Source organism: Chironomus tepperi, unplaced genomic scaffold (genome assembly GCF_022539635.2).
Source record: "Chironomus tepperi strain 1889 unplaced genomic scaffold, CSIRO-AGI_Ctep_v1 contig_100, whole genome shotgun sequence".
Classification (NCBI taxonomy): domain Eukaryota; kingdom Metazoa; phylum Arthropoda; class Insecta; order Diptera; family Chironomidae; genus Chironomus; species Chironomus tepperi.
Window position 1 is genome coordinate 1,732,783 of NW_027226222.1, and position 22,038 is coordinate 1,754,820.

Genomic DNA, 22,038 nt, shown 5'->3' on the forward strand with positions numbered 1-22,038 from the left:
TTCATGAATAGTGAGCTCTAAGCCATGGTTAGTGCAGGTCAGAGATTAAGATGGATTCCGTATGATATTCACCCAAAGCGACACATGACTTCATTTGATAGTCTTTTCGAAGCCACACAGAATTCAGATTTCATTTGGATTACGTATGAACTAATCCTTCTAATATATGTTGCACGGCGCAATTTGCTACATTTGTGTCCTTTGTTTTTCGTTGAAATGAGCATGCTCGAGCGACACAAATTTTAAACGGATGTAAATGTGTCCGTCATGGATTCTTTCTTGATTTCTTAAGATTAGACCACTATGAGACTGTTTTTATCAGTTTTGTATTGGTCGTATGTGATATCCGATACTTGTAAATCTTCAGAATGGTATTGGTCTAAATCATTGGTAGGTAACCTGTGTCCAGTGCCACACTAATGTGCCATCAACTTCCGTTTTCTAAATTGTTAACTCTTACTCTAGTGATCAACAAGATGGAGACATAAAAACTTTAATTGTCACTAGTTCTGGAATTCTCATAATTGAGCATACTTCAAAGCACAGACTATCCACCACTGCACTGCCTTGTTATCTCATTCCATAGTCCTGTTCATTTTCATAACAATTCGATATTATTTTTCTGTTCATTTGTTTTTAATCCCTCAAGGGTTATGGCTGCATGATTTTTCAGTGTTAAAGTACAACGCTTGAAATTTCATGTACGTGAAAACTTTTTGATGAATATTACAAGCCATGCATAAATCAAGAGCATTAAATTTAAAATTAACTTGATTACGCAAAAAAAAGTTGGTATTTGACTTGCTGTTCTGCGTGCTGTAAACTGTCAACAATCAATTCAATGGCTATTCTAAATAGAAATCAAATTTTCTAACTTCAAAAAAGTTGTGGACATTTTATGGAAATTTTCAATAAACCATTTTCAAAGCACTTCAACGTCTGGCATTCAAAATACAACAAAAAAGAATTATTGCCGTCAATGTAGACCTAAAATATGCAATAGCGATATAAAATATATTCGAAAACTTTGATTGCTTAAAAATTTGAGGAGAAGGGAAAACTTTTTGCAGCATCAACAAAGCTATAGAAAAATTTTCACTTCTCGTCACTTTCCTATTCTATTCCTCACCACATTTTTATATCAACAGACAGAAATTATATTCATTAGAAATTGAAATTGTTTAATTAAAATTGAGATATTATTATTTTGTGCTGCAAATAAGGGAACGATCTGAAATTACGGAATGCCTGAGGGGAGGGGAAGGGATTAGAATTTTGTTACGGACCCGAGCAAAACAAATAAAGAAGGCTTCGCCGTGGAGCTTTTAAGCAAACCAAAGCCACTTTTATAAACATCATATTTGAGCCGTCTGTTTTTGGCAGCCAGATGGACGTCACTGAGTGTAGTGGTCTGGTGCATCCTCACTCGTTAAACAATCATTAGCCGCAAAAACGTTCTGGATCTAGCAGAGTGTCAGGCCGATGTCTGGATCGTAATGCCATTTGAATAGCTATCGCAGATCGCTCGCCGTTTTTGGCCGACCGATAAAATCAGGCCGTTTCACAACTCTGATGATCAGAATAGCTAAAGAATTTTATATGGATGTCAAACGGATGCGACTTCCTTTTGTTGTCCTTATGTTAAGAATAGAGATTTAGTGGAGCCCTTAAAGTTCTGTGGTGGAGCCTTCTTCATTTGTATCGCTCGGGGAAGTCCAAATTTTGGTTCATGATTTTGTCATAAACCGTTACGGTGAGAATTAATGGATCTAAAAATATCTCTTTAAGTGCTACGTGATTTACGAACGTTCTCCTAACAGTATAATATCCCTAATTGCATTTCACAGAAAAGCTTATTTGAAGTATACATTTAATAGCTAAACTGGATGAAAAGTTTAAAACACAAATTCAATTTCTAGGGAATATGAAAATTGTAATAACATTTTTTTATATCATGTTACCTGGTTTATGTAACATTTGGCTCGGAACCAATGTTAAAAAAGTTGTTTGTTATTCATTTCATGCTATGACAATGAGATTATACCAAAAATTTTGCTATCATTTCATGCGATACAATTTAATTTTGGGAACTCATTACGTGAGAAAATATTTATGGACGTCTCTAAATGGATGATTTATTCAGGAGTCGAATTTATAAGATTTCCATTTGGATTTCCTTGATATTGATATTGAGTTCATGATTATTTTTAGGATATTATAATGGCAAAATGTATAAATGGATTTATTGCTATGCATTTTCCGAACGATAAATTTATTTTGACTAAATTTTGTGAATCTGCAGACTTCTTGTCTTTCTATAGAGCAGTGGTTAGCAAACTTTAATTTTTCGTGACTTACCTTGTTATTAAAGCTTGGCCGAAACCTCACGAGGCATACGATTCATGCTAACTAGTGTGCCGCTGCACACAGCACCTCAACAAAGGTTAAGGAAGGAGAATTAGAATTAGACTGCCGATCAAGATTTTATGAAGAATCTCAATATGGCTCTTTCCATAATTCATGCACAATTGAATTCAGCCTTCCTGTATTAAGAATACAACCTTTCTTAATTCATCTCAATGGTCTCTAATGGTTTTAGCTGTTCCTGCTTACATCCTACACCTCCAAAAAACGCCCAAGTATACTTAAAGTGAACTTATCATAAATGCCAAAGAACTAGCTCAATCTATTTCCTTCTAGTTAGTAACATTTGAACCACTTGTGGCTTCAATTCCCTCAAACTCAATAAAAAGTATAAAATTCAGAAAGTTGTAAAATCAAAATCTATACAAATATTTTCTATTAAGAGATTTACTTCAAACTTCACATCCAATCCAAATAATTTTCATCGACTCTTAAACTCTTATCTTTTATCGGTAAGAAGGTACTCATTGAAAAAAAGCTCAATCAAATTTAAGTAAACATAAGCCAAAATAGGTATAAAGTCTGGATTATTGCGAGTAGAATAACAAAATTTAATCAATCATAAAACATCTTCAAAACCAATAAATATCGAATAAAATTGTTAACAAAATAACAGACAAGTGTATGAAGTGAAGTGAAAGCTTCATGAAAGCTCTTAAGCTTCTTGCATATTTAATGCACTTTGAATAATCCGAGGGACTACAAATTATTTACAAAGAAAATTTTCGATTGCCATAGTCATGAATGATGCAAATATACAATTTAGCATTGAATGAATCTGAGCTAAGCATAAACAATAGGAAATGAACAAAACTTAATTTTTCATGCGAATAAACAATAAAAGCATAAATCATAAATTAATTTTTCTTTTGTTTCTGTATCTCTGTGACTGTATATTTGCAGGTATATCTTTACTATTGTGAGTTACCTCATCGGTGTATTCATTTTTGCCACAATTGTGGGCCAAGTCGGAAATGTGATAACAAATCGTAACGCAAATCGATTAGAATTCGAACGTCTATTAGATGGTGCAAAAACATATATGAGACATCATAAAGTGCCAGGTGGAATGAAGCGTAGAGTATTACGATGGTATGACTATAGTTGGTCACGTGGACGTATACAAGGCGGAGGTGATATAAATACAGCCTTGGGTCTTCTACCCGATAAATTGAAGACAGAATTGGCGCTTCATGTCAATCTCAGTGTATTGAAGAAGGTAAGTTGTTGGATAAAACGAGACAAGCGTGTGAGTGGCTGGAGGATGAAATGTGCTGTTATTGTTATACGAGTCATTACACATTGATCTTTGTATTTGTTGGAATTTGTTGTATTCACATTTCATTCTCCTCCTTAAATTAGCCGATTATTTAGGGATGGATGTTGCTGTTGGTTATTTTGACTGTCTATCTACTTTAAGATACAAGAATAACAATGATTAACTAACTTACTTAGTTTGTCTGAATTCTCTTCAAGATCCAGTTTGTACCTTATAAACTCAAAAAAAAAAAGTGCTTCTTGTAATGATCTGACTGGCGCTGTTTTTTCATTGCGTAAAGTTATATCTGTAATTGAACAAATAGTTAGTTAAATTGATTAATTCCTTTTTTAATAGCTTACAGAAATTTTAGTGAAATTTCGCGCTCAAAATTGGTTAGAAAAATTCATGTAAACACGGGGTTTGCAACTATGCATAAAATAAATTGCTAGTATAAAATTTAAATTCCAAAAGTTCGTTAAAATTTGAATATAAATGGAACGTTAGCTAATTTCTTTTGAATATAAATTCAACGTTAACTTAATTCATGAAATTCATTTATGGAATGACACGAACAATTTAATCAACCAGCCACAAAAAATGCGCCGTACTCGAATTTCCATTCAACATTACTCGTGCATAATTTTTATTTTTTCTCTCTTTATTTTCCTCCTTTCTTTTCTTTTATGGAACATCACATAAAGGTTACAATTTTTCAAGAATGTCAACCTGAATTCCTTCATGATCTCGTGCTAAAAATGAAGGCGTACATCTTCACACCAGGCGATTCAATTTGTCGAAAAGGCGAAGTAGCTAGGGAAATGTTTATAATTGCCGATGGCATATTAGAAGTGCTGAGTGAAACGGGTAGAGTTTTAACGACAATGAAGGCAGGTGATTTTTTCGGTGAAATTGGCATACTAAATCTTGATGGATTAAATAAGTAAGATTAATTAAATTGTCATATGAGAAGTTATTCATACATAATTGAAATTAATTAATGTTTGTATTTAGACGTACTGCCGACGTAAGATCTGTTGGATATTCCGAATTATTTTCATTGTCACGTGAAGACGTATTAGCAGCTATGAAGGATTATCCTGAAGCCCAAGAAATTCTACAAACACTCGGTCGTAAGCGTTTAATGGAAGTAAGATGTATAAATAAGAAGCATGCGGCTAAAAGAGACGCGGCATTGGCAGAGGCTCATGCATTACAGCAAGGTCAAGGCGACAGTAGTGACAATAGTGCTTCAAAGCGTATCCTAGATAAAGTTAAGAACGACGTAAAAGGATTAAAAAATGTTTTAAAAAAATCTAGGTGAGTAAGCATAAAAAAAAGTAAGCATAATCCAAGGAAGCGACAACAAAGTAACAAATCCTTTTATTTCATTTCTTTCTTTTTTCTGCATCATTTGCATGAATAGAGGAAATGCGCATCGTAAAAGTGATGAATCGATAGAACTGCAACCATTACAGGGTCAAAAATCATCGAAGGGAGTTTTGCGACGAATGCAAAGGGTAAAGTCTGATGACTTAAATGCTGATGATGAAGAATGTCCAAAAGATGACAAAAAGGAGGAAAAAATTTCTAGTCCAATTGGTGCTGGTCTACCTTTGTTGCAGCGATTACGTCTTTTAAAGGAAAAACAAGTCAGATTCGATGCCTTCTTTAATGTGCTGTTTTATGAGTTTTTATTTTATTACTTCTTAATTGTTTATCCATTATGATTTTTGGTTCTTTTCCTTCGTTAATTAATAAATTCTTATACCAGATTATTATTTCCATTTTCTCTTTATACTTTTTTGTTGTTCGATCTTTTCTCATGGAAAATGTAGGTTTCTCCTATACTTGATCTAGTTTTATTGCTCGTTAAGTGTGAGGGACTTGGATTTGTTATGAACAATGTCTTGCAAGCTATAAAAATACAGACACCTTAGATCAATTGTCTTACAATACTAGATACAATTGATGCAAATAGCTTGCCTTGAGTGTATTGAGCTTGTAGTATCTTTAGGAATTTGGCTTTCTTATATCCTGAGCAGCACTATGCAGTGTAAAGGATTTTGGAGTTGTTTAAACCCGATTTGAATAAAATTAAATGAAGCTAGAGCTCGAAGTCGACGTGAATTTTGTATAGAGTAGAGCAGATTTGAGTGGTCTATTTAATACAAAATCCAAGAACGGGAATTCTGGAAACCCTACTCGAAACTTTATGTCTTACTCTAATTAGCTTTATTTCAAGGATTTTTAAACTTTTTTTCCTATTCTTCCACGTCACAAAAGTGCAAATAATAAAGGGGCGGTAAACTAAGCATAAATTTTCAAGTTCACATAGTTCGTTAAATTTTCAAAAAATAAAAGTTCGTTTAGAATTATTTGGATCAACTTATTTACATTTTTCGTCATAAAATCAGCCATTACGATGCCATCAGAATATTTACACGTCTTGTCTTTAAAAGAGCGACTTAATGACGTCCTAGTAAATATGCAGTGCTGCTCAGGATAATTGCTTGTAATCATGGAAAATTTTGCCTATAAATCTGTCAAAAATGCTTTAAATTCTCCTGGTTAAGTACACAATAAACTTTCCAAGGTTCCGTCAAAAGACAAACATGAGAAAATTATTTTTTTGATTTTAATTAATTATATTTTGTTCGCTTAATCTCATTAATCTTTCGCCATTTTTTTAATAATTTTTTTCTTCTTTTTATATACTTTTTCCTGCATCTTTTCTTCTTTGTCTTCTATTGCCATAATAAAAAAAATTCCTCCCCTTACTTTTTTCATATATTTTTATATGTACATATATTGAATGGCTTCATAAAACAAACAAAAAAAAAATCCCATTTAAATGCTTTATATCGCTCGCTATTGTTAAATTCATGCATTAAAATTGAAAATAAAAATATATAGCTTACGCAATCAGGATACGCAGTGAATAAATACAAATTGATTCACAAATATGTATGATGGATGCATTTTTTAATTCCTGTCTATAACACCCCACATACAACTATGTATATCTCTTTAGTCGCTTTCATTCAATATATTTCAATCTATTTTTATTTTTATGTGTGCATCACTTAATTTTTTGGCAAAATGGACAATAGTTCAGATTAAAAAATAATAAAAATTTGATTTGAATGATCCTATGCAACACACAATATGCAATTCCTGTATTGCTGAAAGATATTTGTTTTTAAAAAAATATATATTCGCTCAAATTAGCACTAAAATGGACACACAAATCACATGCATTTAATTTTTTCAACATTAATCTATTATGTATAATATGAAAAAATTACAAAAGTCCTCGTATTATTGATCGAGGGACTTAAGCGCATTTTTGTCCCAGCGATTAGTAATTGATTAATAAATCACTTCTAGATCTATAAAACGAGATCCAGGAGGATCCAGGTCACTTCCAGATCTACAAAACAAGATCCAATAGGATCCAGGTCACTTCCATATAATTTAACGGATTTTTATAATTTATAAAACCACATAACGGTTATGACAAATTTAAATTTTGTACACTGTTAAAAATTTTAGGAACATTGAAAAACATTTTATGTAAAACAACGAAAAAACGTGTTTTTGTTGTTATGAAAATGAAAAATTGTTAATTATAGTATTTATGTGTTGATTTGAAACTTTTAAATGACCGGCGCCGCAATAACTTTATGGCACTGATCTTTTAAAACCATTCCGAGCTCTCTACGATGTCTAGTTAAAAAGTTTTTAGCGTCAGCCGAACGAACGAACGAACGAACGAACGAACATAGTGTCTTATTAAGCTACCTTTTTGAAAAAAATTTCAAAAATGCGCTAAAAATTATACATAAAGTTTAGTTTAGTTTAGTTCTGTTTTTCAAAAATACACATAGTTTTTTCTCTCAATATCATCAATATTAATCAATATAACTAGTGTGATAGATTAAACAACAACAAATTTTTTATTTTTTATTATTTTTTTAATGAACGTGTTGCACGTTGTATGTAGGATCGCGAAGAGCGAGCCGCAAAGCACTCCACACCTGTTGTTTCACCTCCACACACTCATGTTTCATCTACCATATCACCACAGGCCTCTATACAAGAAGAACCAGAGCCAGAGATTATTGGCGCCGGATTACCTCTGTTTCATCGATTGAAGTTGCTCAAGGCGAAAGAAGAGAAGGAACGACATCCAAAAGATAGTCAATCGAGGGTAAGGAACATGGAAAGAACAAAGAAACACTGTCTGAAAATCTTATTGTAAACAGTTTTTGAAATATGAATGAGCATCTTTGTGCTCCTTTTAAATTGGGGTCAATAAATTTATGTTCATTTCTTTTGATATTTACTTGTAAAGCCGAATAGCTTAAAGGGAAATCAGTAGGTAAACATTTCTCGGAAGAACCATTTTGTGGAATTTTTCCCATTTGTTTCAATTTGCGTATGTCAGTATTTGCTAAACTTTTTTGGCACGCATTGCAATAACCGTCATTTTGAAGATTTAACAGCGCAATTTGACGAGGTCGTTCTGATTTGTCTAATAGAATTTCAGAACGACGAGAAATCTTCTTATGATATCCCGAATAGCAGAATGCGACGAGCCGCAAATCCATTACGGTGCTATCAGGGCAACTACTAGAGTATCTTATCGTTCATATCGCGACGCAGCAGTGCCCTAGCAAGCATGTTGTGCTTTTCAGGTATTCTTATAAGCTACACAATGCGGCAGTCGCCACGATGCCTTCATAGCACCTCCACGTATTATCTCCAATTTGACGACATAGCATTGCCTCTGGCAACTTAGTTGTGCTGCTTGGCTTGCAGAGTATTAAAAAAAATAAACGTCACTTGAAAATAATCCTTAAATCTTATAATAGAATAGAACTTTTCTTAAGTTTAGCATAACTTTTCACATCATTGGTTTCTAATTTTCATCATACAAAATCCCCTCAAAGCAGGTCAAACATTAAGGTTCTTATTTTTAGATTGTTGATATTAAAAGAAATTTGCATAAACAAAAATGGCTATTATTTAAGCTCTTAGCAATATGCGCGAGATGTAATAAAAGGCAATGATGATGATGATGATGATGATGTAAAAAATATTGATTAATTGTCGGGTTTTAAATTGACCAATAATTTCTAATTAAAGACTTTCTTTTTGTTCCATTTTCGCACATTTGTCGGCATAATGAAATTATGATTTATGATGGAAAACATAGCTGAGTGTTTCATCACAAGGGTCGTTTTCGAGAAAAGCCAGTTTAAGTCCAACATCACCAACATTCAAAAAAGATACCGCAACGACATGCGAGCTAGGCATATCGAGGACAAACTTAAAAGTGTCATTTAAGGATCGTATAAAAAATTTACAAAAAGAATCAACAAAGGAAGAGAAGCCTGGGAGTAATGAATCATTGGACATAAAGCAGCATCTTCTACCATCGACATCGTCATCTTTATTATCATCGACATCAACAGCGAAACCAAAGAAACCGTCAACAACAAAGCAATTAAGAGATAAAATAAGATCATTTGGTCACATACCGAAAGATGAATTGACACCGTGGTCGAAGCTTAAATTAGCAACGGTTGTTAGTTTAGGTGGCAGTTATACTTCATTAAGTAATAACATAGCTGAAGACTCACCAAAGTTGTCTAAAACATCAATAAAATCTTCCATGCCTGTTAATTTAAATAGTATTACAAATAAGTTAGATGAATCCTCCATTCCCACATATAAAGAGTTGAACCTTAAAGCTGAACAAAAGACTAGCGTTAGTGATAGCGAATTGAAAAGTGATACCGCAGACGCAATCAAACGCAAACCGAAACCATTTAAATTAAGTGAACCAAAAAATTATCGGTCTGTGGATGATTTATCACCAGAATATAGTGGCCTTCCATTTGTGAAAAAGCTTAAAATTTTAAATGAACGTCAAAAGCTTGCTGAACTTGAGTCCGTTATTCAAACAACCCGAAGTATGAGCCTTGATTGTACCGATTCCAGTAATTCGAGTGAAATGATTGAAATTTTAACCCGAAGTCATAGTGAAGCATCTTGCATGATACGTCCAAAATTGAATGCTACCCTAAGTTCACCTATTGCATCAGTTGCACCATTACCGAATGCGCATCATCCCTCCGCGAAATCTCCACTTAGTCCCGAATCAAATGAAACATTAGAACGAAAGCAATTGAAGAGCATTTTAAAGAAATTATCAGAAGATCGTTTATCGCAGAATGTATCAACATTAAAATGTGGCGATCGACAGGATATGAAGAAATTAATGAGAGCTCAAACACTTGAGGGGTATGTGGCACGTCGTACCAAATTTACGAAAAGCGTAACCTTCAATCATACTCTTTCCAGTCCTCCCAGTACGACACTGACCGAAGAACCTGAAGAATCATTGAAATTATCCCCACTCAACTCCTCATATCCTCCCGTCTTTTCACCATCACCCAATCAACCATTTAAATCCATTACAACAAACGCACAAGATCTTTCAACCCATACGGTTGATAATTCTCATCATCTTCATCAACATCATCACCAAATTCATCATCAAAATATAATAAATACGAATATCAATATATCCGACATAAGTACAAATAGATTTAACTACAGTGATGATGCTGCTATTGTCGTAAAACCGCCACCATCCGATGAATCAACCGTACAAAAGATTGAAAACGTTCAACCGCCATCAACACTTTTACCACCATCCTCGCGACAAGAACTTTATAATAATTATAATCTCAGTAATAATATTAATAATATCAACACAAATTCAACAATGGGGACATTAGCGTTTCTTTCAGATAACTATGCCGAGAGGAAACTCATTAAAGGTATTAAAATTTTGACGCACAAACTAATTAGATTAGACAAGCCTCGTAAATATTGTTCATTTGAAGCGGTTTTATAATCTATTCACAATACACACAAAATATACACCATTTTTAAAATATCAATCTCTGTGCCTACCTACACCAAAAAAAAAAATTATTAATTGATTAATTCACCCAATCACTTTTATTAAACCCTTTTTACCACGTTTTATTGCATTATTCTGAACAAAAAAAAAATCCATATTTATTATTACTTTCTGTGCTATATATTAAATCCTTTCAGTCGATTTCATTAAAGTTAATAATTCACAAAAATGGATTGTCGGATTATTTCAGATTTCATGAGAATATTTGATTGCAAAAGCTGAGCAAATATGGGCAATGGACAGATGAATGTAAATGATCAGTTGGTCTTTTGCAGGCATGAACTTGCAGATATAAGAAAAAGACAGTTTTAAATAACTTTAAGTATCAGCGCAAAGCCTTCTACATCATATGCAGTTGTCCTGCAGCTGATTACAAACTCTTTAGATCTTAGAACCTTTGTTCATGTTTGCTCTCGTTCCAACTATTCAGTAAATTACAATATATTCAGATCCGTTCCAGTAAAAGTTTTAAACTGTGAATTTACAGCTCTTGTTTCTTTGCCATTCTAACTACATGACTTTATGAACCGTTCTTACGTCTCACGTTATCCTATTCTTAGTTTTAGTTATCAAATTACTGACACCTAAGATGCTGAAGTATCTAAACTTCTGAAAAATCACTAGAATGATGGTGGGATTTGAACCGAGACCTTCAAATTCAAAATTAAATTTCTTGAAATTGTAAACTTATATCATGGCACTTTGGCATCTTATAAGTGTATTATGGAAGGCCCATGGCGAGGAAAATGTCGAAAATCCAGCCCAGACAAGCATGACTCAGCTCCAGGTCAGATTTGATGAAATCCAACCTCTGGCTAGAGTCAACAGCTGGTTTGTGGTCGGATTTTGGGCAATTTTTGCGTCATGTGATTTCCGAGATATGATTAATTAGTTTGAATTCATTTAACATGCCAATATATTTATTGAAAAGAGGATTATATTTTCTCAAAAGTACTGTAATAATGGATTATTCGCTTTAGTGAAATCTGCCAATTAATTTCATTATTTTTTTCACAATGAATATGAATCCTCTGCAATGCTGCAAAATATTTTGTGTAAAATACATAAATTCAATTAAAAATGGTACAAATTGTGATGCATAAGGAACATCTATACATAAAGACACAATAACGTAACAACAAAAAAAAAGTAAAATGAATTGTAGAATAAATTAAGCAAATTGTTAGAAAGAGGGATGATGAGTACGGATATGTATGTGTGTGCGTGGTTTAAGTTGTATCAGATTTGTCTTTTTTATGTAATTTTAAGGGGACATTCATAAATGACGTTTGGAATCTTAAATTTATATTTCATCAATTTCGAATGTTAGATCCCCTAGAATAGTGGTGGGTAAACTATGGGCAAGCCGACGCACATTAGTGTTTCTGAACCAACCACTGTCCTAGAATATTGAACGTCATTAATGAACGACCCTACACACATTTATTGTTTTTTTTTATGAATTTGTTAGTAGATTAAAAAAGCTTGACATAATTTTTTTGAGCTTTTTGTTTTGTTTGATACCACAATGGATGGAAGCATAAAAAAGTATAAGTACAACCAGCCAGTATGTATATCAATCTCTATATCACCCAATATCACATCAAAAGATTTACATTTTTTGCATTTTGTTGATTATAATAAAAAGGATTTTAAAAATGTATTTACCATTCTACTTTTCACATGAAGTTTATGTGGTAGTTCTCATAAGGAACATTCAAAATTTTAATTTAATCAAATTCCCATAACCTACAAAAACGTAATTTTAAATCTTATTGCTGAATTATAATGAAATCTAGATGAATTAAATAATTTGATTAACCAGACCGAATTTGCATGATCCAAAAAGTTCTTAACAACTGTAGTAGTTCTTGAAGCTTAAACTAATGAGAACTGGGACATAATCACAATATTAAGGAAGATGTAGTAATGAAATTTAAAAGAGATTATACTTTAGGGGATTCGTGTGAAAAAAAAAGTAGAATATGAATGCATTTTGAGAATTTTACATAGCATTTGCAAATATACATCTAGGTATAAGTAAGTTTTAGAAAACTTTTGTGAGCTTTCATTGTACTTGCAAAATAACACACACCGCAGAGCGTATAGTAACATGAAACTTCATATTCATGAGATTTTTTGTTACATTTTTAATTGAATTTTTTTCTATTGAATTTTTCTTGTACATTTTCATTACGTCTAGGCTCAATAGAAGAACAAGAGTATTATTCGGATATACTACTAGGAATTAAAGCGGTTATACAATCGCATATTAAAGGCTTACAAGATCGATTTCAAGACAAGTATGTGAGTCTTGAATTAGAAGTACAACAGAGAGATAGCGTGATTACGGAACTACAAAGTCGCTTGAGGGATTATGAGCTGAACTCAAGAATGACTCCAATTAGAGAGAGTGAAAGAGATATTTCCGGAAGCACTGGCTCCTCAGCTGAACTACCTTTCATGGTAATTTCCAATTTAATTTAATATCCCTTTATGACTTGCTATCGTTTCATCCTTTCCGCTTGCTCCTTGCATTCATTTTAAAAAGCTCTCATCTGCTCTATAAAAATAATAAAATTATTAATGTTTAAAATATTATTCTTTCTATGACTAATAAAATCACTAGAGAGGAGATTCACAAGATACAATATTCCATTTTGCATCTCCGCCATCTGAACATGAAATGTCAGAAAGACGTCAAAAGATTAAAAGAAGATTCTCATCGCAACAGGAAAGTAGTCGTTCATGGGATGAGAGTAGTGATCCTGAAAGTTTTGATTCCGTACAAAGAATATCATCTCCACCGTGCAATAGTAATATAGTTGTTTCGAATCTAACTGGAAACATTGTTGGTGACAGTGTTGTTGTTAATATTGAGGATGATTCAGAGGAATCAACAACATCAAACGAATCTCATACGGACGAAGAAGAGGTGGAAGAAGGAATCGAAATTGAGGAAGAGGAAGAAGATTTAAATTTTCATCATAATGACTGGGAGGTGAGAATGCTTGCAGCTGAGTTAAAAAAGCGTGAAAGTATAACTGAATTCGCGACTGAATCAAGTGAAAATGATGGATTGCTTCGGCGACGTAAACGACGTAGTGATACGGACACGGATGCAAGTGAGAATGAGAATTTAGCTCGTTCGTCGAGACCGCGAGCAGCAAGTCTTGATCAACACAATTTACGAAAGCAACAATATAAATGTCGGGGTGTCTTCAAGGCAATGAGCTTTGATCGCGACAAGGATCAGCTTTGAGAATTAGAATTCTCCTGTGAAATATGTTTCATTAAATATTAATTGATGAAATTAAGACAAATTAAGAATTTAAAAGAGAATGAATTTTAATGCTAATTGATTTTGTTTAAGTTTTTCGAAGATTTTGTTCCTTATTTGTTTAGTTGTTGATTATTTAAATTGTTATATGGAGATGAAATGTAGAACGGAGATATATTTTTAAGTGCCATGATAGAAAAAGTAAACAAATTTACGTTTTATGACGATTGTCAATAATGTCTATCAAATGGAATTGAAGTTGGTCCAAAATCGTTAAATTTGTTGTAGATTTTCAAATTTAACGATTTTGTTGGCAAAATTTGAGTTGTTTAGGGATATGAAAAGCTAGTACCAGCATTCATCAAGCTGCCACGAACGATCTAGCTATCCATAAACTTAAGGAACTCCAATTCTATCAACTTGTTTTAAAAATTTTATCTTAAAAATAGTAAAGTAATATAAAATTGAGCATAAAACGAATTCGAATAAAGATTTATAGCTTTACGATGGATCAGTGCGAAGAACAGTATTTCATCTGTGATAAGCGCTAAACAAAACATAAGTATGAGAATGTATTTTCTATTCCTGAATTCTGCTTCAATTACTGTTCTTTTCGGTATCATCTCATATTTCTTGACGTTAATGAATATAAAGTTGTGGATAATCTTTTTCCTAATTTGATTGCTTTATGTACAACCGAGTATGGAAGCCATGCAATTTTAGAAACATTTTTGAGTTTGTTGATCAAAAGTTTTTGAAATTCTCAAAATAATTTTGTGACATTTTTTCCCAAAATCCTTCTGTTTGACTAAGTTTGTTGATGACTTTTCACTGATTTGTGACTGATAGAAAAACTAAATTTCCTTACTATTTTCAAAAATGCTCGAAATCCTTAACATAGTTGGGAACACTACAATTTTCAAAAACAACGTAAAACACTTCAAATGTTTCAAAAATTGTACGGTTTTAAATGAAGCAATCGAATTGAAAATTTGAATTTCACACTCAAATCTAACTTTACTATACTCATGTGCTGCATAAAAATTACTAAAATTTAACATTTTCATGAAAGATTTGATTACCTATATCTACTTTATACCATTAAAAAAATGAGAACATTGCACATATCAATTATAAATATAGTTATGTAACAATTAATTCCAGTCAATTTAATTTAGCTAATCCTTTTCTATCATGAGAGGAAGCAATTGTTGTTGAATCCTTTTAATTTAATTTCTTATGAAGAAAAAAATAGAAAATCGATCATAAATAAGTATCACAGTCCATTCCTTCTATTATTATAATTGTCGTCTAACTCAATATTATTAAATGGAATAACAAGAAAAACATGTGATTATAATTTCGAAAGGATAATTTCATGATAAAAGCATGCATGATATTAATAGATAAAAAAAAAACTTTAAATATATTTTCCTCGAGTATACGAGTTTGAAATGAAAAGCGTGTTATTCTAAAAATCTATTAATTAGTTCAGACTATTCAATAGTATTTATGTTATGTTTAATGCACAACTTTTTGCGTTTTCGTTTTTGAAGACCAAATTAAACAAGATGTAAGTAAATTGCTCATAATTTGAAGATGAAAAAAAAAAAAATGCTTTTGACATACATATAATGACATTTCTGTACACACTCCTGTAAACTTAATTCAATTGAGAAACATAAAAAATTTCATAATTCATTCTATCTCGTCTAAGGAATTCTATGTAGAAATTTATAGTAAGAAAATAAAGAAATTTAAAATGTTCAATTTATTTTTCCCATTAAACATTCTATCACTATTAAAGATCAACATTCACGCTTTTCAGAGCATCAACAATCCATTTTGGCTTTTCTTCGGGATATAACTCATCCATAAACGTTTTAACAAATTCAGGAAATTTATCGTTTTCAATGGCATCTCTCATGTCACGCATGAGTTGAAGTTGGAAATAGACATTGTGGATTGTTAGTAGACTACACATGATTGGTTCATTGATAACGGCATGAATGTAAGCTTTTGTGTATGTTTTGCAAGTGCTACAGCCACACTTTTCATCAATAGGAGTCAAATCACATTCATACTTTTGCTGTCTCAAATTTAATTGACCAGTTCTAACAAGTGCACATCCGAATCTGGCAGTTCTAGTTGGGAATACGCAGTCAAACATATCAATTCCAAGAGCGACACATACTATTAAGTCAGATGCAAATCCTACGCCCATCAAATATCTAGGCTTATCTTGTGGTAACATATCAGTAGACAAACTAACAATTTTCCAAAAATCATCCTTACTTTCACCGCCAGATAAACCGCCGACTGCAAATCCACGAACCTCTCGTTTTGTCAATTCTTCTGCACATTGTTGTCTTAATGCAGGCTGTAATCCTCCTTGTACGATTGGAAATATTGATTGATCGTGATTTCTCTCATTTGCTTCTAAACATCTATCAATCCATCTTATTGTTCTATGCATTGCTTCCTCTACTCTTGGACCAGTAGTAGTCGTTTTTACAACATCATCTAATTGCATTATAATGTCAGCACCAATCACATTTTGTAACTTAATTGATTCTTCTGGTGTAAGCATACATTCAACGGAACTATCGAATGGAGATTGAAATTTGACGCCTTGTTCTGTAATTTCAGCTAATTGTAAAAGAGACACCATCTGAAAACCACCAGAATCAGTTAAAAGTGCTCTATCCCATGCCATAAATTTGTGTAATCCACCGATTTTCTTTAATATTTCAGGCCCTGGTCTCAGTCCTAAATGATAAGTATTTCCAAGCATAATTTGACAATTCATATTGTCTTTCTTCAATTGATTCACGAGAACTCCTTTCAATGTTCCTTGTGTTCCTACCTGAAAATAAAACATGAATGTATGAAAATTATTTAATTGAAGAACTTAATAAATGTTTGTGAACAATGTGAAGTTTTGTCTAAGAGCAAACGATTGTTGACATCCGGGCATTCTGTCCCACTATTCTGTCAGGTTGAATGATTTCCAATTTAATTATAATGTTTCGTCTCATAACTACTTCCTCATTCACATTTTCACATTGCTTCACAATTGACTAAAGAAATTTCCTTTGATTTTACTTACAGGCATAAAAACAGGAGTTTCCACCGGTTTCGTCTGACGAAGCATCATTAATCCACGTCGAGCTTTTGTCTTTGAACATTTGCCTAATACTTGAAACGTTAATGGTGAATTTCCAGTCATTGTTCTTTAAAATTAATTATTTTATTTTTCCGAGATTTTAACATGAAAAATTGTAAATATAACCTTAAATTTTTATAAACAAAAAATTTGAATTTTGAATCGTCGGTAAAATAAAACGAAAACATTAAGATACAGTTAATTAAGTTAAAACTAGTCAGAGAACTTTAAAACACACTTAATACAATTGAATTACAATACATTCGCAAGAAATGGATTGTTTATAACAAGATCTTTGCCATCGTTTTCTATAGCATCATACATAAATTTTCTGTTGACTCTACAGCGTAAACCACACATCTGAGAAGCACAATAATGGCAAGGATAGTGACATCCAGGACACAACATGTCAAAGCAGTCACAAATGTCTTGATTATTTACTTTCAATCTGCCTTGTTCGTCATAAATTGCTGTATAATTGTATGATTTTTTAGCCTGACTTCTTGTAGTCTGTTGTTGCTGTTGCGACCTTCTTTTGTTCTTTTCTCGTCTCGAATTCTGTGGATTAAAGTTGTCTAGGAAATTTGATGAATATTGAAGTGTTTCGAGATCCCTTTTATTCTTTTGTTGTGTAGATATAGTTGGTGATGGTTGTGGCTGAGGGGCTGAAGCTCCTTTTTTGACAGCTATATTTCTAGGTTTTGGTGGTTCATGTGATGCAGTCGACTTTGTTGCAAATGCAGGAGCTGCACTTTTTTCTTCGCCTGACGAATCGTCACCTGTAAATTGTTTAATTTGGTCAAATAAACTTTTAATTATTGCTCATTGAGGACTTACTTAAAACAATAAAACCGTCAGCCATTATGAAGTTGATTTATACACGAATTAAAGATTTATTTTGCGTAAATGCACGAATGATTTGGGAAGAAAGTTGTTATTTCTAGAAATTTTTGTTTACTACTACAAGTACATGATGCATAGATAAACTCAAAGTAAAAGCGCTTTAAACATTTATTTTCGATAAAAAAAACTTTCGACAGACAGACAAAAAAAATCTCATGAGAAAATTAACTTTTTTCTAAATGCTGTGCTAAAAAGTTCTAAAACATTTCTTCAAAAAATATTGTTTATAAAATCAATTTTAATTAATTCTTAAGTAAATCAGACGAGTTAGTCGAAATAAACAGTCGAAAAACTCTTAAAGTGAAATAAATTAATAAAAAACAATGGATGACGAAGCAGAAACATACAAATTGTGGAGAATTCGTAAAACTGTGATGCAGGTAACTATTCTTAAAGGAAAATCACGCGGCAGTGCTTAATGTTTATGCTTTTATCAATAGCTTGCTCACGATAGAGGATATTTAGTAACACAAGATGAATTGGATCAGACATTGGAGCAGTTTAAGGAACAATTTGGAGATAAACCTAGGTAATTTTCGCAATTTTAAGTGAATTTCATAATGTTAATTTGTCGATTCCTTAAATTCTAGTGAAAAGCGGCCTGCAAGATCTGACTTGATTGTTTTGGTACATCACAATGACGATCCAACAGATCAGATGTTCGTGTTCTTTCCTGATGAATCAAAAATCGGTATTAAATTAATCAGAACTTATTGTCAAAGAATGCAGGAAGAAAATATCCATCGAGCAATTATGGTCGTTCAGGGCTCAATGTCTCCATCAGCAAAGCAAGTTCTCGGAGAAATGGCACCCAAATACATTATCGAACAATTCTTAGAATCAGAATTGCTAATTAATATTACAGAGCATGAATTAGTACCAGAACATGTAGTTATGACACCTGAAGAAAAATCAGAATTATTAGCACGTTATAAGCTCAAAGAAAACATGTTGATGAGAATTCAAGCTGGTGACCCTGTTGCTCGCTATTTTGGACTCAAGAGAGGACAAGTTGTCAAAATTATTCGTCCTTCAGAAACAGCTGGAAGATACATCAGTTATCGACTTGTCTGTTAATCTCTTACTTTACTGCTGTATATCTTAAGAAAATCCTAATAAAGCTAATTAACTTTTACAAAAGAAATTCATCTCTATTTCAATGTTTACTAGATTAAATCATTTCAGATTTTATCAACATTAAAGAGACATCAGGTAATAAGGAAGAACAAAAACAAACAGATTTTTGGATTCAAATGATTTCAGGAAAATCCACAATTGTTTTATTTCACATAATTATAATCAGGAATTAAATCTTTTCGTTCAAATCAGTTGTTTATTCTGATGGAATTTCAATTGATCCTGAATTAATGTCATCAATAACATCATGTGGTGCTCGGCCATCAATAGTGCATCCGACGCTCTGTGCTGTTCCTAAAACTTCTCTGACTGTTCCGGAGAGTTCGCGTGCCATTGAACGAGGTCTCATTACACGAGCAATGCTGATAGCATCATCTAATGAAATGTTGCCACTGTGTTTAACTAAAAGCAAACAATAATTAGTTAGTCTACATCCAATGAATAAATCAACAGGCAGACTTACTGTTTTTCACCTTCTTTCTGTCTCTTGGTGGTTCCTTAAGAGCCTTAACAATCAATGAAGCTGCTGATGGAACGACTGAAATTGTGGCTTGACGATTTTGGATGGTAAGACATACTGTAATCTTCAATCCTTTCCAGTCACCAGTGGCCTTTGCAATATCGTCACCAACTTTTTTTGGTGATAAACCTAATGGACCGATTTTAGGAGCCAATGATGAAGTAGCACCGACTTCACCGCCAACGCATCGCAAGTATACGAGCTTAACTTCTGTTGGGTCGAATTTTGGTGGCATGCTGAATGCTTATTGAACTAAAATTGAAAGAAAATATTCGAATTAAAATTTGTCAATTATAACCTTAAAAATTTAATGCTCAAAAAAATGATTCAAATTAATATTTTTGACAATTTCTGTTGATTGATAGGATTTAATGCTGAATCCATTTCTTAATTAGTGTCACTGGACTTGCATTATTGCTTAAATTTCTTAGAATTGTTGTTTATTAGCATATAATTGAAAATTGTACAAATGAAAACACAACAAAAATAATTTAAATCATTTTTTTGGCACTTTAACTAAGTTTATAGGCGATTTCTTCAAATTTCATAAATGCGCCGGGAACTTATAAATAGCTTCTAATATAGTATAATTAAATTACTGTTGAAATAAACTAACTTTTTAATTAAAATTAATTCAATGTGACTCGATCTTTGAAAAGATGATCGAAAAAGGAAGAATTTTACTGAACGCACCCAAGTTCTAAAAAAAATTTTTGTCACTGAACGAAAAATCATAAAATAAACACAAATTGCAAAATATTTTTAAATTGTTAATTTAAGCAAGCTACAAGCATGTCAAGCGATGAAGAAGACTACATGAGTGATGCTTTTTTGGCAAAGTTAGAGGATGTCAAGCCAAGCTTAGTGACAAATAATTCAATAAAGCGTAGAAATGAAATTGAATTGAGGCAACAGAAAGAGAAACAAAAAGTAAGTAATACATTCGTTAACTAAACGTTTTCTATAGATTCTTAATATTTGCAGTATAAGCCGATGCACGTAGTACAAAAGGAGAAACTTAAAGAAGGACTCAATAAAGCATTAACATCAGATAATAAGGGATTTGCCCTTTTATCGAAAATGGGATATAAAGAAGGAACAAGTTTAGGAAAAACGCAACAGGCCATAAAGGAACCGATAAAAATTAAAGTCCCAACCGAAGGAAGATTAGGTCTTGGAACAGAGACAGTAATCAAAGAGTATAGAGAAAGGGAGCTAACGAGTCTAAAACGAAAAATCAATGCAAACGATATGTCAACAGAAGAATATAGGAAGCAAATGCGTGAGATATCAGATAAAAAGCAAGTTTCATTTGATCTGCACAAGTTACAGAGAACATGTCGATTGCTTGACATGGACAGTAGAGTAAATGCTCCTATACACGCTTGGTTTTGGCCAGAAACTAAAACAGAAGAAGACACAAAGGAAAAAGAAGACGAAGAAACAGAATCTACAGAGTTAAGTGTAAGTAAACGTTAAAAGGATATATCTAAAATTATGACTAATTTATGGATGAATTTACAGGATATTGAAAAACTGGAAATGCTACGAAAATTTCTCAGAAACTCGTACTTTTACTGTGAGTTTTGCAGTGAGCACTATAAAGATGCAAACGATATGAAATCGAACTGTCCAGGACCCAATAAAGATGATCATTAAATTATTTTGTAATGTTATTGAATTTATTTTGTAAGAACCGGTATTTTAATTAATACATCTTTAATTTTATCAATTGTATCCTTTTCAATTTCTTCTGGATTTTTCAGTGACAATGAAAATAGAATTTCTTGTGAAGAATCTATAAAATTCATGAGATATCTGATAGCTAAAATAAAGATTAATCGTGATTAAATGCTTATTAATTAAGATATGAAGTTATTTGTTTACCGCCTTCAATTTCTATGCTTGATGCTCCAAACTTCTGTTTAATGTCATAGATCTGAGTGTTTCTGCCTGCTAACATTGATGGATCACTAAAAACTTGGTTTTTCACTGTATAAAAGTTCCTGTTCATTCAATATATTAGTTAATTAAACTGCAATGACATTTCAAAATTCATACCTACCCAATTTTCTTAAATTGTGTGACAATTATCAATGTTTTGTTCGTAAACTTTTGCACAACAAATTCTGTATGTTCTCCATTTATTTCAAACGCTTCTAAGTAGTCAAATGCTTCTTTTGTAGGCATATTTAATTTATTTAATATCCTAAAGATTTATTTTTAATTTTCAAAATATCTCTGAAGCTTTTTGAAAGCTTTCAATCATTTTTTCAAATGTTCTAAAAACCGGTAAAAAATTTCAAAAAGCTCACACATTCAAGAATCAAAAATTTTCGTATCCTGGAAA

At 32.3% G+C, this 22,038-nt stretch overlaps 6 protein-coding genes and 1 long non-coding RNA gene across 14 annotated transcripts in view; 3 read left to right on the plus strand and 4 right to left on the minus strand.

Moving 5' to 3' along the window:
- The window catches only part of Cngl (Cyclic nucleotide-gated ion channel-like), an 88,443-nt gene extending 72,711 nt beyond the window's left edge, over nucleotides 1-15,732 (plus strand). For 5 of the 8 annotated variants that reach the window (XM_070635829.1, XM_070635831.1, XM_070635834.1 and 2 more), the window contains 8 exons: nucleotides 3,328-3,643; nucleotides 4,387-4,625; nucleotides 4,697-5,002; nucleotides 5,109-5,334; nucleotides 7,689-7,895; nucleotides 8,904-10,536; nucleotides 12,886-13,148; nucleotides 13,312-15,732. In XM_070635829.1, the coding sequence (XP_070491930.1) occupies nucleotides 3,328-3,643; nucleotides 4,387-4,625; nucleotides 4,697-5,002; nucleotides 5,109-5,334; nucleotides 7,689-7,895; nucleotides 8,904-10,536; nucleotides 12,886-13,148; nucleotides 13,312-13,944 (3,823 nt within the window). In that variant the 3' untranslated portion in view covers nucleotides 13,945-15,732. The remainder of the gene's footprint in view (nucleotides 1-3,327; nucleotides 3,644-4,386; nucleotides 4,626-4,696; nucleotides 5,003-5,108; nucleotides 5,335-7,688; nucleotides 7,896-8,903; nucleotides 10,537-12,885; nucleotides 13,149-13,311) is intronic. The other 3 variants (XM_070635830.1, XM_070635836.1, XM_070635833.1) reach the window with 3 other exon arrangements.
- Tgt (tRNA-guanine transglycosylase) lies at nucleotides 15,711-17,267 on the minus strand. The gene is made up of 2 exons (XM_070635837.1): nucleotides 17,072-17,267; nucleotides 15,711-16,828 (listed from the first exon to the last, which is right to left on the minus strand). Exons 1-2 carry the CDS (start codon nucleotides 17,189-17,191, stop codon nucleotides 15,764-15,766), a joined length of 1,185 nt encoding a protein of 394 aa, XP_070491938.1. The 5' UTR covers nucleotides 17,192-17,267; the 3' UTR covers nucleotides 15,711-15,763.
- On the minus strand, nucleotides 17,191-18,085 carry LOC139087124 (ARL14 effector protein-like). The gene is made up of 2 exons (XM_070635838.1): nucleotides 17,966-18,085; nucleotides 17,191-17,907 (listed from the first exon to the last, which is right to left on the minus strand). The coding sequence occupies exons 1-2, from the start codon at nucleotides 17,988-17,990 to the stop codon at nucleotides 17,381-17,383; spliced, it is 552 nt and encodes a 183-aa protein (XP_070491939.1). The 5' UTR covers nucleotides 17,991-18,085; the 3' UTR covers nucleotides 17,191-17,380.
- A 151-nt stretch (nucleotides 18,086-18,236) lies between these two features.
- On the plus strand, nucleotides 18,237-19,175 carry Polr2E (DNA-directed RNA polymerases I, II, and III subunit Rpb5). Its single transcript, XM_070635989.1, has 3 exons — nucleotides 18,237-18,411; nucleotides 18,472-18,560; nucleotides 18,622-19,175. The coding sequence occupies exons 1-3, from the start codon at nucleotides 18,355-18,357 to the stop codon at nucleotides 19,106-19,108; spliced, it is 633 nt and encodes a 210-aa protein (XP_070492090.1). The 5' UTR covers nucleotides 18,237-18,354; the 3' UTR covers nucleotides 19,109-19,175.
- A 96-nt stretch (nucleotides 19,176-19,271) lies between these two features.
- On the minus strand, nucleotides 19,272-20,393 carry RpL12 (ribosomal protein L12). Its single transcript, XM_070635990.1, has 3 exons — nucleotides 20,305-20,393; nucleotides 19,632-19,940; nucleotides 19,272-19,570 (listed from the first exon to the last, which is right to left on the minus strand). Exons 2-3 carry the CDS (start codon nucleotides 19,921-19,923, stop codon nucleotides 19,365-19,367), a joined length of 498 nt encoding a protein of 165 aa, XP_070492091.1. The 5' UTR covers nucleotides 19,924-19,940; nucleotides 20,305-20,393; the 3' UTR covers nucleotides 19,272-19,364.
- Nucleotides 20,394-20,414: 21 nt separating this feature from the next.
- LOC139087237 (G patch domain-containing protein 11) lies at nucleotides 20,415-21,420 on the plus strand. The gene is made up of 3 exons (XM_070635991.1): nucleotides 20,415-20,618; nucleotides 20,673-21,152; nucleotides 21,213-21,420. The coding sequence occupies exons 1-3, from the start codon at nucleotides 20,481-20,483 to the stop codon at nucleotides 21,345-21,347; spliced, it is 753 nt and encodes a 250-aa protein (XP_070492092.1). The 5' UTR covers nucleotides 20,415-20,480; the 3' UTR covers nucleotides 21,348-21,420.
- LOC139087238 (uncharacterized) lies at nucleotides 21,352-21,924 on the minus strand. The gene is made up of 3 exons (XR_011544112.1): nucleotides 21,754-21,924; nucleotides 21,576-21,694; nucleotides 21,352-21,513 (listed from the first exon to the last, which is right to left on the minus strand). It is a non-coding gene; the product is annotated as an uncharacterized lncRNA (long non-coding RNA).
- Between the last annotated feature and the right edge of the window lie 114 nt (nucleotides 21,925-22,038).

Bases quoted from the DNA above. Each gene is read 5' to 3' on its own strand.
- Tgt (XM_070635837.1), bottom strand. From the start codon at position 17,191: ATGACTGGAAATTCACCATTAACGTTTCAAGTATTAGGCAAATGTTCA. The intron at 16,829-17,071 runs GTAAGTAAAATC...TTTTATTTTCAG, and splicing joins AAACTCCTGTTTTTATGCCT to GTAGGAACACAAGGAACATT.
- LOC139087124 (XM_070635838.1), bottom strand. From the start codon at position 17,990: ATGGCTGACGGTTTTATTGTTTTAA. The intron at 17,908-17,965 runs GTAAGTCCTCAA...AACAATTTACAG, and splicing joins TGACGGTTTTATTGTTTTAA to GTGACGATTCGTCAGGCGAA.
- Polr2E (XM_070635989.1), top strand. From the start codon at position 18,355: ATGGATGACGAAGCAGAAACATACAAATTGTGGAGAATTCGTAAAACT. The intron at 18,412-18,471 runs GTAACTATTCTT...TTTTATCAATAG, and splicing joins TTCGTAAAACTGTGATGCAG to CTTGCTCACGATAGAGGATA. The intron at 18,561-18,621 runs GTAATTTTCGCA...CTTAAATTCTAG, and splicing joins CAATTTGGAGATAAACCTAG to TGAAAAGCGGCCTGCAAGAT.
- RpL12 (XM_070635990.1), bottom strand. From the start codon at position 19,923: ATGCCACCAAAATTCGACCCAACAGAAGTTAAGCTCGTATACTTGCGA. The intron at 19,571-19,631 runs GTAAGTCTGCCT...GTTTGCTTTTAG, and splicing joins CAGAAAGAAGGTGAAAAACA to TTAAACACAGTGGCAACATT.
- LOC139087237 (XM_070635991.1), top strand. From the start codon at position 20,481: ATGTCAAGCGATGAAGAAGACTACATGAGTGATGCTTTTTTGGCAAAG. The intron at 20,619-20,672 runs GTAAGTAATACA...TAATATTTGCAG, and splicing joins AACAGAAAGAGAAACAAAAA to TATAAGCCGATGCACGTAGT. The intron at 21,153-21,212 runs GTAAGTAAACGT...ATGAATTTACAG, and splicing joins CAGAATCTACAGAGTTAAGT to GATATTGAAAAACTGGAAAT.